This window comes from Narcine bancroftii, chromosome 2 (assembly GCF_036971445.1).
Source record: "Narcine bancroftii isolate sNarBan1 chromosome 2, sNarBan1.hap1, whole genome shotgun sequence".
In the NCBI taxonomy this organism is placed as follows: domain Eukaryota; kingdom Metazoa; phylum Chordata; class Chondrichthyes; order Torpediniformes; family Narcinidae; genus Narcine; species Narcine bancroftii.
In genome coordinates this window covers 20,866,759-20,882,533 of record NC_091470.1, presented here as the reverse complement: position 1 = coordinate 20,882,533, position 15,775 = coordinate 20,866,759, and the positions used below count along the sequence as shown (strand labels likewise).

At 43.0% G+C, this 15,775-nt stretch overlaps 2 protein-coding genes across 9 annotated transcripts in view; one reads left to right on the top strand and one right to left on the bottom strand.

Annotated features, from left to right (window-relative positions):
* The window catches only part of lin52 (lin-52 DREAM MuvB core complex component), a 122,572-nt gene extending 111,998 nt beyond the window's left edge, over positions 1-10,574 (bottom strand). For 4 of the 8 annotated variants that reach the window (XR_011351064.1, XM_069916080.1, XM_069916079.1 and 1 more), the window contains exons 1-5: positions 10,418-10,564; positions 6,454-6,529; positions 4,073-4,107; positions 3,427-3,493; positions 1,218-1,301 (exon numbers count right to left, since the gene is read on the bottom strand). Coding sequence is in view for 7 of the 8 variants with exons in the window: in XM_069916080.1 (XP_069772181.1) it covers positions 1,218-1,301; positions 3,427-3,493; positions 4,073-4,107; positions 6,454-6,529; positions 10,418-10,435 (280 nt within the window). In the remaining variant the exon portion in view is untranslated. Of the gene's footprint in view, positions 1-1,217; positions 1,302-3,426; positions 3,494-4,072; positions 4,108-6,453; positions 6,530-10,417 lie in introns of all 8 variants that reach the window. The other 4 variants (XM_069916075.1, XM_069916077.1, XM_069916078.1 and 1 more) reach the window with 4 other exon arrangements.
* Positions 10,575-10,617: 43 nt separating this feature from the next.
* The window catches only part of aldh6a1 (aldehyde dehydrogenase 6 family, member A1), a 37,334-nt gene continuing 32,176 nt past the window's right edge, over positions 10,618-15,775 (top strand). The window contains exon 1 of the mRNA XM_069916074.1: positions 10,618-10,713. Coding sequence (XP_069772175.1) covers positions 10,678-10,713 — 36 coding nt within the window. The 5' untranslated portion in view covers positions 10,618-10,677. The remainder of the gene's footprint in view (positions 10,714-15,775) is intronic.

The window sequence follows — 15,775 nt, the reverse complement described above, 5'->3', positions numbered from 1 at the left end:
CGGCCCTGCACGTGAAGAGAGAGATGGTGGCTGTCCGCAAAGGTTGATCGGCAGCGCGCTGGGCCTGAGTGGGTGGGTAAGCAGGGGTGGGCAGAGGGTGTAAATGAGGAGTAATGGGCAGGGGAAGTTATGGTGGTGCTAGGGGCAGTTAGAGGGAGGGATGAGTAGAAGGAGGGGTGGATAGGGAAGAGGTAAAAGGGGAGGGGCAGGGTGAGTAGGGGAGGGGTGATTAGAGGGTGAGAGACGGGTAGAGGGAGGAACAGGTTGAGGGGAGAGGCAGTAGAGGGGCGTGTATAGGATGGGGTGGGTAGAGACAGAGCGAGTGGAGTGAGGGGTGAGTAGAGGTTGGGTAAAGGACTGGTCAGGTACAGGGATGGTGGGTCGAGGGTGAATAGAGGCTGAGAGCCTGAGGAGTGAGCAGGAAATGCTGATTCCTGATGCAGGCCAAAATGGACACAGCCTGTGAATGCTGACTACATCTCCACAGGGACCAAATAGGTTTCCCTCAGGTCAAGCAAAGGGTGAACTTGAGCTACCTACTCCTGACCTGTATCATTATCCTCCTAAAGTTAGATCCTAAAGTTTAACATTACATATGTTGAAAGAAGAGAAAACATGCAGATGTTGTTGAAAATTTTCAATAAATATTTAGTTCGGCCCTCGACTTAGTCCAAGTTTTTAATTTTGGCCCTCTGTGAATTTGAGTTTGACACCCCTGCCTTAAACTTTGGGTTTCATTCTCCTCATTATGAGCAAACATGGATCTCAAAGACATTTGCATTCATTGTAACTCAAAGCAAAGAGACAATCTCAATTTACGTCATACGACGCTTAAACCAGTGAAGACAGACAAAACAGTTTAATCATCATTACATTGTTTCATCTAACATTTTTAAATTATATTAGTCCTGTTGCCACCTTTAAAAATGAACCAGGAAATTTGGAACTGTCATGAGCAACTTCCCAGTAAAAAAAAACCTCTGAAAATATATAGTAAATAAGTAGAAGAGGATTAATAACAAAAGCTGCTGCCTTCGTTAACAAAGGTTTGGGGTAGCATCAGCCCAGAAGAAGCAGTTTTTTCAGTAGTCTGTCATCTATCACCTACTTTTAAGTCTCCAGCCAAACTTCCGAATGGCCAGGAAGTATTGAATTATGCATTCATAGCATTGCAGTATAATAACAGGAAATAATTTGGAACAAAAACATCCACTTACATTCATCTAGTCCAAGCTGATAAGCAAGATTCTGGAGCCCTCGTACTTTCTCCATTAAGTTAGCATATGTAAGACTTCCCAACTCTGTGATCAAGACCAAAATTCATTAGGATACATTATCTGGAACATGCTAGTAAACCTCAATTGGATATGTTCAATGTGCTATGGGTGTTCAGACCAACTGTACAACTTTACATGACAATTTTATTTAAATTTCATTTTAAAATTAGTGCAACTCAAGCTGGACATATCACACAATTCAAAAAACAAAAAATTAGAGAAATCTACACAAAATTAAAATTTCATTCTGATTCTTGTGTATATAACATTCCAAAGATTTCACTATAGAGAAACAGATAAGAATACTCAAGAGAAAAATGGAGTAAAAGATTTTGAAAATTCAGAAGAGGAGAAAAGCCACATTCTAAAATTTTCATCTGCGAGCATCAGAAAAATGAGACCAGAGCAGCTATTTCCTTAATTTCCTGTGGAATATTTCATCAAATTACACTAATTTTTATAAAGGACCCATCTGCTATTTCTATTTAGAAATTTTTAATTGCAAACTGATCTCCCAAATAAAAATCGAAACTAAATATTTAAGTAGCATCTCCAAAACATAGTCAACTCTAAAAAGTTTAAGTTCATTATCATCTGACCAGATAACCAGAACAATGTATAAGGAAGTCACCTCAAAATGGTACTACCTAGGGGCAAGAGAACTTGCTGAGAAAAAGTCAACCAATGACAATGTAGTAAAATAAAAACAAAAAAGCCAAAATACACAGGAAATTTGGGGGGGGGGGGGGGGAAGAAGGGATACAATACAAACATACCATTAAGATGATGTAAAAAGATGTAACAATTGAGAATGCAAGGGAGATATAAATCAACATAAAATGGCTTGACATTTATGATACAAAGAATGGGTCATTAGGTGCAAGGTGTGCCATTAGAAAGTAGGTAACCTTGATAAGATCCCAAAAAAATTTTTAAATGGCATGCTGTACAATTACTTTGCAAAACTTGAAAAAAAAATGGCTTACAGAATATCCCAAAGAAACTAAGAGTGAAGTAGGGATGGTGGCTCTCCAAAATGAATAACAAGAACTTAAGAAAATGAAAGAAGAGTGGTCAGTGGGGTCACAAGGCTGGTACCTTGAGTCAATGTTTTCCTGGCTGATCGGTGACAAGTTCCCTTTACAAGCTGATTTCCTTTTCCTTGGACTCCCTTCAGACTCCAAAAATACGAATTTCAGACTGGAACGGACAGTAACCAAATATCCACCATCATCTGTGCTAGAGAATTCCGCAGGTTTGGGATGACCAATCCCACTTTCCTTGCTCCAGACTTTTCCCAAAGGGAACAGTCAAACAGCATCCATCTAATCAACATCTACAGTGCATACAAAAGATCTTGCAAAGAAAATAATTTTTCTAAAAAAGTTCAAAACCAAACCCAGAGCTTAAAGTAGGGAGGCATAAGCATCTCCGAGCCCCCAATTATAATCTTGCGTAGTTCAGTTAAAAATTAATTAATATAGGATTAGTGTGAACAGGTGGTTGATTTGGTGATCTAAAGGGCCTGTCTTCATGTTGTGGAAGAAAGGGCTAGAGTTATGAATCACCTCAACTTGAAAAGAGCCACTGTGCTCGCTTCGGCAGCACATATTCCAAAATTGAAAAGAACCATTAAGATTTGGAATGGTCTTTGCAAGTTGCAGTGAAATCCTAGTTATGGCAAGTGCTTATTTCAAATCTGTTAGTGATAGATTTTTTTTTGTTAATCAAAGGCATGAAGAAATAAGAAGGGTATATATGAGGTTATGAGACTACAATTTCATTGGAGACAGCTTGTGGAGTTAAATATTCATGATGTGACTGGGCCAGTCTTCGCTAATTAATATTTTCCTTTCTGTATTGTGTGCAAAAGTCCAATTACAGCAGTTATTTTCAATATATTCCTTTGGGCACACTGATTCTTTATTCTTTCCACACTCCTTGTGAATAGTTGAAGATGATTCTTATTGTTGACTTTCTCATAATTCTTTCCGAATGTGCATATTGTAATTTTATTGTTGTGAAGGGTGTATACAAATTCAGATCCACTTTCTTCATATCCTCAAAGCCATGTATTAATGTGTCATGACTCTGTACTATTCAAGGTTATCTGTTTATAATTACTGCAAAGGTTGAACACTGTAAATACCTTTCAGCATGTCATTATCATCTTTCTCGAGTTCTGCCATCCATTTTGGTGGAGAGCTGGTAATAGGCTATAATAAAAATTGTAAAAGTTAGTCTAAATTTGCACAAACGTCTTAGAAGAATTTGATTCTGATAATGTTATATATTTGATCTAGTCAGTACAGGATCTGAGGCTTGTCAACTCAGATTTAGGAATAAGAATGAAATATTCATGTAACAATTGAGAATGCAAAGGTGCTTGCACCTTAAATCAACACAAAATGGCTTGCCTTATGATAGAAAGAATGGGTCATTAGGTACATGCCTGCAGTTAAAGAGGCCACATGCTCTTAAGACATCCTTAAGAGGTGGTGTCTCGAGAAAGCATCCTCCATCATCAAGGACCCTCACCACCCAGGCCATGCCCTCTTCTCACTGCTACCATCGGGAAGGAGGTACAGGAGCCTGAAGACACACACCCAACATTACAAAAATGTTGTAATCCCCTCTGCCACCAGATTTCTGAACAGACAATGAACCTATGGACACTACCTCACTTTTTAACTATTTCATGTTTTTTTAAAAAAATCTTGTATTTACGTAATTGTCTCTAAAACAACAAATTTGTGCTTCCTCAGAATCATGTTCATACAATAGCAGACACTTACACTTTTGAATGAGGCAAATTCTGTTACACCCGGCACTGAAAGAGATAATGAGATAGAATTGGTTTCTATTTTATCAACATGAGATGTGCCAATATTGAATAATTTTACTGCAATAGCAGGTTACCACATCAGTACTGATTTGAATTTTCTGAGTGTTAACTCAAATAACAGGTTAAATTTTCACACTTCAAAGTCACCAGCAAAGAGAGGAGACTTTAATCATTCTTGACGTAAATCCTGATGTAAATGGCATTGTTATCTTCTTCTTTGGCTTGGCTTCGCGGACGAAGATTTATGGAGGGGGTAAAAAATTGTTATAAAACTACAAGAAACAGCATACATTTTAGAGTATAACTTTTTTCATAACTGCAATAAAATTCGATCGGCAATCTGTACTTTCAGAAATCTTGACAGTTTGGCATTTGTCTCACAAGTGAAGTTTTCCCACACATTATTGAAACACCAAAGCCCCAGTTCCTGTTCTTCCCCTGAAACTCAAGGGCTGCCATTCTCACTCTCTCCTAAATACCAGCTGAGTTCCAATTTCCACACTCTTCAAAGCTCAGTGGAGCCCCAGTTCCCATGCTCTCACTGCTATTCTCATTCCCACTTCTCCCAAAACACACCGGAGCTCCCATTCCTGCACTTCCCCCAAAACACACTTTGAACCCCATTCCCGCATCCACTTGAAACACACCAAGGCCCCAGTTTCCATGCTCCACCAAAACACACCAAAAGCCTGTTACACATCCATCCTTTAAACCTATCATGTTCACTGAAAAATGGTGGTATTTTGTGACATCTCAAAAAAGTGACTTGAAAGCTCTTATTTGTAAAGGATAAGATCCAACATCCAGAAAATCTGCAAATTCAGAGTATGTTGGAGTTTTACTGTTCCTCCTATATACTGAAAAAGGTAAGCATGTCAAATATGTCCATGTTCTAATCTTAGACCATGATGTCTTACAAGTCACTTCTGCAAGTTAAAAATATAATTTATTGCTGAACACATTTTTCCAACTCCATAGCACTTCAATGGAATGCAATTGCTCTACACCATCCAAACAACCCAATATAGCAGATTCCCAACTTGTGCTCTGCATGCCACATGAACGTGAAAATCATCTCTTTAGCTATATAAAGAAATCTAATAATGAATTTCAATTTCCATAATAGTACATGGTCATGGCTATTTACCAGCTGATTGGCATTCACCCAGGTCAGCAGCTGCTGCTTCTAGCCTTCAGCAGCAGGTTAAAGCCCAGGCACAGGAGTCAGGTGGTGGCAAAATTTGGCTACTGAAAAGAATTGTACATCCAGGCTGGAAGAGGCTCATCCACCAGATGGTTGCTACCAGCAGAACATTGGTGACAGTCCCATGACCCAAACTAATGGTGAAAGTTGCAGCATCCCTAAAAACAGTCTATCTGAACAGTTGTCTTATACCCCACTGCTACTTTGACTTGACAACCTCTGCTTTAGCCTCCACAAAACATGTCTGATGTGGGCAGTACGGATGCCCCTTTGGACCTCTAAAGCTCCCAATGCCCCCAGTTTTGGAAACCTCACCATGGCCTCCCTCAGGACTGACTTACTCACGTTGCGGCTGTATCTGCCACTCCTCAGCTATGGTACATGCTGGACATGCAGAAGGGAGGAATTCTGGTTTGAGAACATCTTGGATAAATTATTGACTTCAGTGTGTTTTCCTTGGTGTTTAGTCTGCTTTGTTTATTCAAATGGTGATACAACAATTACATCAGATGGGGCTCTGGTGAATTCCCCTTATTCCACTTCTGATTCACGTAGGGCAGCACAGTTTGTACAATGTTGCTACAGTGCCAGCATTGAATAATGCTGTCTGTAAGGAGTTTGTATGTCTGCATGGGTTTCCTCTGGGTCTCTGGTTTCCTCCCACCCTTATGATAGAAAGAATTGGGTGGAATTGGCCAGCACAGGCTCATGGGCCAAAACGGTCTGTTATCGTGCAGCATATCTAAACTTTTTTTAAAATTAAATTTTAAAAAAGTTAAACTAATCTACCATAGGTTCTATTACCATCTACATCTCGATGCTTAATGTTTACATTTTTAAATTTCGACTACAGAATGGTAACAGGCTCTTCCAGCTCACAAGCCCATGCCCCTCAATTACGCACCCATACGTTTTGAAAGGTGGGAGGACCACCTAGCTGGACCCACGCAGAATTGGGGAGAATGTACAAACTCCTTCTAGACAGCAATGGATTTGAACCATGGTGGGTGGCGCTTTAACAGCGTGCGCTGCTACGTCAGCCACGCCACCCCAATCTGAACCAACTTTTTTTTTTAAAAAAAAACTATTCTTTGATAACTTTTAAAATCATCGCAATAGCATCCTACTTTGTTCCGGCCACAAATCTGGTGAAGCTCGGTCTAGTTTCTCCGAACTCAGCAACGACTGATCCAAATCTGCACCTGAGAGCATAGAAGCAGAAAAAAATGTATCACTTTGGTAGCCCAGTGCCTTTAAATAACTGACTGATGTGGAATGATCATCAGCTTGGCCTGGAAAAATCAAACATGGAGCTGATGCGTACAGAATTGCTAAATCTAGCATTTGGGACCTCCTGTCAGAAGACCAATATTAGATTTATGGAGGGAAAAATCAGTGATGTAATGAAACTTTAGCTCTTAAGGTCTGCAGCAAACTGCAACATGAATTTTGTTGTCTTATGGCTAGGTTTGTTGTCTTGAAGCTAAAGAAAAAGATAGTTGGACTTACTTCTTTATCATCACCCATTTACATTTAATATGCTTGTAAATGCGCTGGATGGGTCACGTCTCCAGAATGGAGGACCATCGCCTTCCCAAGATCGTATTATATGGCGAGCTCTCCACTGGCCACCGTGACAGAGGTGCACCAAAGAAAAGGTACAAGGACTGCCTAAAGAAATCTCTTGGTGCCTGCCACATTGACCACCGCCAGTGGGCTGATAACGCCTCAAACCGTGCATCTTGGCGCCTCACAGTTTGGCGGGCAGCAGCCTCCTTTGAAGAAGACCGCAGAGCCCACCTCACTGACAAAAGGCAAAGGAGGAAAAACCCAACACCCAACCCCAACCAACCAATTTTCCCTTGCAACCGCTGCAATCGTGTCTGCCTGTCCCGCATCGGACTGGTCAGCCACAAACGAGCCTGCAGCTGACGTGGACTTTTTACCCCCTCCATAAATCTTCGTCCGCGAAGCCAAGCCAAAGAAATGAGTATTTACCATCACAAAAGATTTTAATACGTTACAAGGAAATTGTCTCTGATGATTTTTTTTTTTAATTTTAAATACACTCGATTCTGACAAACAAGTTTCAGAAACTTAGTTCACACACACAAAGTTATTGGTTGTAACACAAGTGAAAAGCATTTTAAGCCTTAATATGGACTATTTAAAAGATAACCATTGACTCTAAATTATGGTCAACCCAACAAGATCAATTGAGTCTCAGAAATTGAATTGAGTTTTTGATATGAAGAGGTGACCAGTAAGAAGGCAGGGTTGGTAGACATTGTCTACGAGTTTAGCAAGACCTTTGACCAGATCTCACATGGTACACTTGACCCGACATCAGTTTATATAGGATCCACAGTGAGCAAGCCAATTGATTTGATGGAAGGAGTCAGAGAGTAGTGGAATGCTGTTTACAGATTGGAGGGCTGTGACCAAGAGTATGGCACAGGATGGAGATAAACTGGGAAAGTGGGCTAAGAAATAGCATATAGAATTTAACTGACATGCACAAGATACTTTGGTAAATTAAATCAGGGAATAATATGCATAGTAAGGCCCTGGAGAATGTTGTAAAATAGATGGACTTGGGGGTACAGGTACATCATTTCATGAAAGTGGCAATGCAGGTAGACATTTTGAAAGGACTGGACAGAGTAGATGTGGCAAAGTTGTTTCCCACCGTAGGAGAGTCTAGGATATGAGGGCACAATTTTAGGTTGAAAGGGCATCAATTTAAAACAGAGGCGCAGATCATTTTTTTAGTTAGAGTCACAAGACTGTAGAACTTGTTGCCACAGGCGGCTGTGGAAGCGAGGTCATTGAGTGTATTTAATGCAGAGATTGACATGCATTTCATTAGTCAGGGGCATTAAGGGTTATGGAAGGCAGGGGAGTGAGGTTGAGTGGGAAGATGGATCAGCTCATGCTAGAATGACAGAACAGACTCAATAGGCCTACTTCTGCTCCTATAACTTGTGACAGGATGGTGAAGAAGGCATTTGGCATGTTTGCCTTATTCAGTCAAGGCACTGACTACTGGAACAAGAACATCATGTTACAAGTGTACAAGACGTTCTTGACAGTGCACCTGGAATATTGTGTGCATTTTCTGTCACTTGGGTATTGGAAAGACATAATTAAGCTAAAAAAGATGGATAAAATATTCACAAGGTCACTCAGACTGGGAGTCTTGTATTACAAGGAAGCTGGATTGGCTGGGACTTTTCTCTCTGTAGCATTGGAGATGAAGGAGACACCTTAGAGGTTTATAAAATCATGAGGACATAGTCAAGGTAAATAGTCAGTCTTTTTCTCTGGGTCAAGAGCATAGATCTAAGGTGAAGGGGTTAAAAGGCATCTGAACAACACCTTCTTCATGCAGATGATAATGCCAGAGAAAGCCGAATTAAGGTCATTGGTAATCTTCAAAAGATATTTAGACAGAACATGGATAAGAAGTTTACAGGAATATGAGCCAAATGGAAATGGGACTAGCTTAGTTAGCATGGAAATGTTGAGCCAAATGGCTGATCTGTGGAACTCTGAAGTGCAAGATGAAATGGGTGTACACAAACTAGATTTGTGATATACTCACCAAGTGATAATGCAATTGCAAAAGGAAATGTTTTCATAAGCATACTGATGAAACAGATTGAAGACAAACAACAAGTAAAAATTCTGCCTTGCCCACAGGAGAAAGAATCTCAGGGTTGTACGTGATGTCGCACATGAACTTTGGAAAAAGGCTGGTGAGAACACCTTAATGTAATCTGAAAGACTGACAGCAGCCTCCGCAGAGTCTTCCAGGCACACACGATCTGTGAACCCTCTGATCATAATAACGTCCCTCTTTTGTCCAATCTGAACCAATCAAGATTGAGATAAGCAAAAATGATCTCCATCACCCATAAAATAGCCGAAGTTTTCCCACAATTAAAAATATGCCCCTGTCAATTTCCAGTGGCGAGATTACTGAAGCTTGAAATTACATTTAAACGACTCTAGGCAAATAGAAAATTGCAGATGCTGGTACAATGAATGAAAAGAAGAGGCTTGACGGGACAGACAAGCATCCAAAAAGTGATCCACGTTTCGGATCCCCCCCCCCCCTCCCAAGATTCTCCATGGAGGCTTCCTGACCTGAGGTGTCCCTCCAGCTTCTGGTTGTGATGGGGTTCGACACCGAGATTGGTTGATGTCAGAAACACAAATTCTCACAAATGAGTCTCTTTAAGATCGGTGACACGACAAGCTTTATTCACAAGTCTGCAGAGTTGGACTCAACCGGCTTCTTGCCAAGTCAAGCCCCAATACATATAGTGCATTGTTTTTTATACAATTTGCTTGTCCTTCGGCATCTCCACTACACTGCTTTAATTGGTTAGTTTTTGCAGAACCATCCTGATTACTGTACGCATACCACGATCATTCATGACCTCTGCTCACACCAAATTCTGTTTTTCACTCTTTATCAATCTTTGGCTCCTGCATGTCTCTCTGTAGTTAAATCTGTTGCAAGTCTGTTGTAACATTTTCCAGCTAAACTCTAGTGGTTAGCCCCCTTTTATGACTAATCATCACATTTTAACTTAAACCCTTTTTAACCCAAATTCTCTATCTATAACAGTTGAGATAAAGTTTTAACCCACTTTCCAGTCACCTCAGGCCCGGTCGTGTCTCTCCACCATTAAGGCTGAGTTCCTCCCTTACTCCTAAAGCAGCCCCTGACGTTGAAGTTGATCTGTCACCTTATAGTGAACTGCGAGATTGATTCTTCTGCGGGCAATTTAAAACTCTAACATGATAAACAGCAGCACGAAGAGTGCAATGACAAGAGGCCAAAGTGGCACGGAGGAAGGACAGGTGGTGGGGGTGGGGGGGGGGTCGCAGTGGAGACCCCCCCCCTCCACACCCACCCTACACCAGAGAACAAAATTAAGCCCAAAATGTCTATATTTTTAGAAATAAAAGTTTATCTTTTGCCTCATCCTCCCGCCGAAAGGGGAGGGTAGCGGCCCCCAGAGCGACATAACAGGCCGGACGGACAACTCTCAGCCGCCGAAAGCAAATTAGAATTTACCCCGCACTCGGCGACTCCATCTTCCCAGCACCGTCACGTGACGCGTACGTCACCGGGAAGGTGGGCCTTGACAATGAGGGGGCGGGGGCTCTGTGCGCCCGGAACCCGACGAGCTCGCGTCGTCTCGCGACGGTTCCCCCGCCCCGCGGCGTGGGGTTTGATGGGCACGGGAATCGGCCAATGGCTGAAGAGGAGGCCCCGGCGTCGTCAAGGGGAGAGGGGGGCGGGGTCACTCAGTGAGGGTCCGGAGCGGGGAAGAATCATGGCGGCGGTCCTGAGAGCGGCGTTCCGACTCAAGGTCAGGTGATGGGGGAGGGCGGAGGGCATTAGGAGATGGTCTGTGCAACGTTGCCGACCCTCACTGGCGGCGGGAGGGGGAGCGGGAGGGGGAGGAGGAGGAGGAGGAGGGGAGGGGAAGAGGAGGGGAGGGGAAGAGGAGGGGAGGGGACGGGGAGGGGAGGGGACGGGGAGGGGAGGGGACGAGGAGGGGGCATTGGGAGATGCTTTGTGGAACGTTACCGACCCTCACTGGCAGCGGGAGGGGGAGCGGAGGGGGAGGAGGAGGAGGGGAGGGGAGGAAGGGGGGGAGGGGGAGGGGAGGAAGGGGGGGAGGGGGAGGGGAGGAAGGGGGGAGGGGGGGGAGGGGAGGGGGGGGAGGGGGAGGGGGGGGAGGGGGAGGGGAGGAAGGGGGAGGGGAGGAAGGGGGAGGGGAGGAAGGGGGAGGGGAGGAAGGGGGAGGGGAGGAAGGGGGAGGGGAGGAAGGGGAGGGGAGGAAGGGGGAGGGGAGGAAGGGGGAGGGGAGGAAGGGGGAGGGGAGGAAGGGGGAGGGGAGGAAGGGGGGAGGGGAGGGGAGGGGAGGGGAGGGAGGGGGGGAGGGAGGGGGGGAGGGGAGGGAGGAGGGGGGGGGAGGGGGAGGGAGGAGGGGGGGGAGGGGAGGGAGGAGGGGGGGGGGAGGGAGGAGGGGAGGGGAGGAGGGGGGAGGGGAAGAGGAGGGGGCATTGGGAGATGCTTTGTGGAACGTTACCGACCCTCACTGGCAGCGGGAGAGGGAGGGGGGTCATTGGAGATGGTCTGTGGAACATTGCCGAACCTCACTGGCGGCAGGAGGGGGAGGGGATGAGGCATTGGGAGATGCTCTGTGGAACGTTACCGACCCTCACTGGCGGCGGGAAGCAAGTGGCAGGAGGTCATTAAACGAGAGTCGAGGGTGACTTCATTGAGGATGAATGAAATGAGGTAAAACACACCGACATGCAGGTGGTCTTTTCGGCATCCACAGGAGACAAAGGTTTATTGCAGGTGATTCGAGTCTGAGCTCTTCAAGGAAAAATCAGAAGCAGGATATTGTCAGAAAGTCTCTCAAACAATGGGGGAGGATGTCAAGGTTAAAACTGTTTTTTTTAAACTCCTAGTTAATTTTGTGCCTCTATCTTTAAATTTGTAGTCTTAGCATAGTGACGAATGTAATATGTAGTAATATCTGTGCAGACTAATATTTTGCTCATTATTCTTCGGGACGTAGAAGGCGTGAATTGTCCTTTGAATTGTCTGTGGTCTCTTTAAAGTTTATTTCTTTAAGCTAGTATCTCTAAGCTTTTGTATCGTACAGTAAAATCATTACGAAAGTCTAAATGTGAAGTTATGCAAACTACTTCTCTGTTTTATCAATGGATTAAAGCAGCAGTCCAGCAGAGTTGGATTAAAGAAGTTCAGAATTTTGTCACTCATGCTTTTGGAAGATGATGCTTTGAAATTGGGACATACTAGAATAAGGAAAGTGTCGTTTATGGAGGAATCCAGACCAACAAAAGGTGTTAATTGGATATGATCAGGGACCAGGAAGAATTTGTCATGTTTGTGCAAAAAGAGACGGGGAATGGAGAGACAATGTGGGAAGAAGGGGATGGGAGGGGGTTTTTAATGAAAGCCAGAGAAGTCAATATTAATGCACTCCATTTGGAGGGTGTCCATTTGGATGGTGAGGTGTTGTACCTCCAGTCTTTACAGTACATGAGACCATTGACAGAGATGAAGAATTGAAATGGGTTGCTGCTGGGAGATCCATGCTATTGCGGTGGGACAGAGCCAATGTGCTCAACAAAGCGATAAATTCTACCTTGTCCCTTACCATATAAAAATTATCACCTTTTGTTGGTCTGGATTCCTCCCCTGTTGTTTGAATTCTGAGACTTTCTGATGTATCCTGTTTCTGCTTTCTTGATTTTTTTTACTTGAAGAAGGGCTCAGGCCTGAAATTTCGGCGATATGTCTCTATCTCCTATAGATGCTGAAAAGACAGCCGAGTCCTCCAGTTTTTTAGTGTGTTTACTACATTTAATTCATACCTTGTGAAGGGCTCTAGCCTGAAACATTGGTTATGTATCTTTGCTATAATAAAATACACTATTTGACCTGCTGAGGTTCTCCAGCTTTGTTTTTTTTTACTTCAACCACAGTGCCTGCACCTTCATGTTTTACTTCTGTCTACTGCAAAATTGTGAAATCTCTTTGAGGAATGCCTAACCTGAAGAAATTCTTTGCTCTCTGAAAGTAGTTCCAAGGTGATTCTCTCTCACTACCCCCATCTGTAACCCCTGCAGCTCTTCTTTCCGCCCCCCCCCCACCATTTTGTTCAGATGCCTGACTACATTTTGCTGACACCTTGATGAAAGGAGGAACACAACCCAGTCCTTATCAAGGACTCAGTAGTGGAGAGGGTTAAGACTTCAAATTCCTGGACATCAACATCTCCAAGGATCTTTCCTGAAGGCTCCACGTTGATGCAATCACAAAGAAGGCTTGCCATAGGCTATACTTTGTGAGGTGTCTGAGGAGATTCAGTATGTCACTGAAGACTTGTAAATTTCTACAGGTGTACCATGGAGAGCATTCTGGCTGGGTTGCATCACTGCCTGGTATTCTCAGAACAAGAATAAACTCCAGAGGGTTGTTAACTTGGCCTGCGACCACTCCATTGAGGACTTCTACATGAGGCTGTATCTTTTAAAAAAGTGGCCTCTCTCCTCAAAGACCCTCACCACCCAGGCTATGCCATCTACTACCATTGAGGAAAAAGTTACAGGAGCCTAAAGAGAAATAAAGAACAGTACAAGGGCAGCTTCCTCTCCACTGCCATCAGATTCCTGAATAATCAATGAACCAGACACAGCCTTACTTTTCGTGCATTTTTTATATGTAAGATGGTTCTAATGTCAATGTACAATGAAGCTGCTGCAAAACACTGAATTTCATGACTTATTCATGACTAAATTCTAATTCTGAAAGCTCAAGCCTGAATTGTTGGCTGTGTAACTTTATCTTTGCTACATGAAGTACAGTTTGACCTGCTGAGTTTCTCCAGCATTGTTTTCTTCAACCATGGTGTCTGCAGACTTTCGTATTTTACCAAAAATGTAAAAGTGTTCTTTGCATAGCCTATTATGTAAAGCATCTTACAGGGTATTATTGGTCAACGTTCTGGTTTTTGTCCTCATTTGCCATTTGGCAAAAACAAAATCTATTTAAATGCTTTGCCTGTTTTATTTTGAGGTGTAATCATTTCAATATACTTTTGGATCAGTTTGTTTGGTGACCTCTCAGTGGTCTGCCTTTGCAAGAATGAGGTTGGTGGCACTTTTGGGTGCAGGAGTTTTCATTTGTTGCAGTTAAGCGATGACACTGCCCAATTCCCTGTTTCCATTGCCTTTACTGATCAGAATGTTAACTAGTGCATTTCTGGTTTCCTTGTTTTAGTGGGCATTTTGAAGTTTTAAAGTGTCAAGATTTAATTTTCTTAATTATGAATTTTAATGTCTTCTCCCTGTCAAACTTTTTTTTTAAATTCCCCTTTCTCTTGCAAGAAAAAGGAAAGCCGATCTCTTTTGCTTTCTGTGCAGGATCTTGTAATCATTATGCTTGTAAGCAATCTGAAAGTGGGTGGCTTCCAGAGCACTTTATTTATTGGCTTGTGCATGCTACCACATGCTTTAATTGTTTCCCAGCTCCACAACAACTTGTTTTCATCTATTCAGAAACTATAGCTGGTGTGCTTCATGTTAATAGCGTGGAAATAACTGGTAGAGGCAAAATTTGAGTTTGGTTTGAAGGCCCAGGTCTGATGAGAGGTCAACATGGATTTGCGGGAAATTCGGTCTCTCCAACCTGATTTTTTTTTAAAGAGGCAAATTCCTGCTGGTTTTGTGCTTGATTGCATCAAGCACCTGATGTTGAATTAAATGCATAATTTTTAAGATAAGCAGATATAGAGCGTGGAAAAAGGCCCTTTGGCCCAACTCTTCCGAGGTAGTCCCATTTGACTCTTACTCCTCCAAACCTTACATATTCAAGAATGTAAGTGTATTTGGAACATTGGAATTGTATCTCACCTGCCACTTACTCTGGCACCTTGTTCCTCGTGCCCCTTGGATCCAAATTAAATCTTTCTCCTTTCACTTTAAGACTATATGCCCTCTAGTTTTAGACTCACTTGCACAAGTTTGAAGTTTAGATATTTGTTGGATTTTCCATATACTCTGGCTAAATTTGAGAGGGAGATGTGAGAGAGAGAGAAAAAAAACTTGATTTGTAAAATAGGGAAGTTGGTGGTATTCTGACAGTTTTCTCCAATGCACTTACCTCAAGTGCACTGGTTCAGTGATTGGTTGGGTATTCTTACAACAATCATAATTGAGAGAAACACTAAAATTGCCAAGACTGGTAAATGGGGGATTTGCTGGAGGTGGGTTCATGATGGTTGGCATGAAGAAGGTGGCCAAAGGATACGAGTATGATTGTTTATTGTCTTGTATGTAAATACAATGCAAACACACAGCAGACCACTTGCTGCAGCCACAACTCCAATTATCAGAAATCTGAATCTCCTAAATCCTCACTTATCTGGAAAATTTTTAAAATTTCAGTTAAACACAGATGTCCGAAATCCTCATTTATCCGAAATTTTTTCAGAGCCGAACTGACCAGGACCTTGGGGCTCCTGGCGCCGGCAGCAGCGGACCCTCGGTCTCCCAGCATGAGCAGGGCCTCAGTGAGGAGATGTCAGTAATCAGCAATGACCAGCATTTTTTTTTGTGAGAATTAAACATTATTTTAATGCTTAAGCAAGACTTGTCTTGTTTAAACACTGTTACATGTGATTTGCTGTTGCTACTAGGCTATTTTTTTTTTAATGACTGGTTTCTCCGGGGGGGGGCTGGGGGGGGAAATAAGTGTATCTGAAATGGGTCCCAGTCCCGACCATATAACCATTTACGGAGCGGAAACAGGCCATGTTGGCCTTTCGAGTCCGCACCGATTCACTTAGTTTGTGCGCCCTCTTCAGGCATTGGTCCCGGTAGATCTTC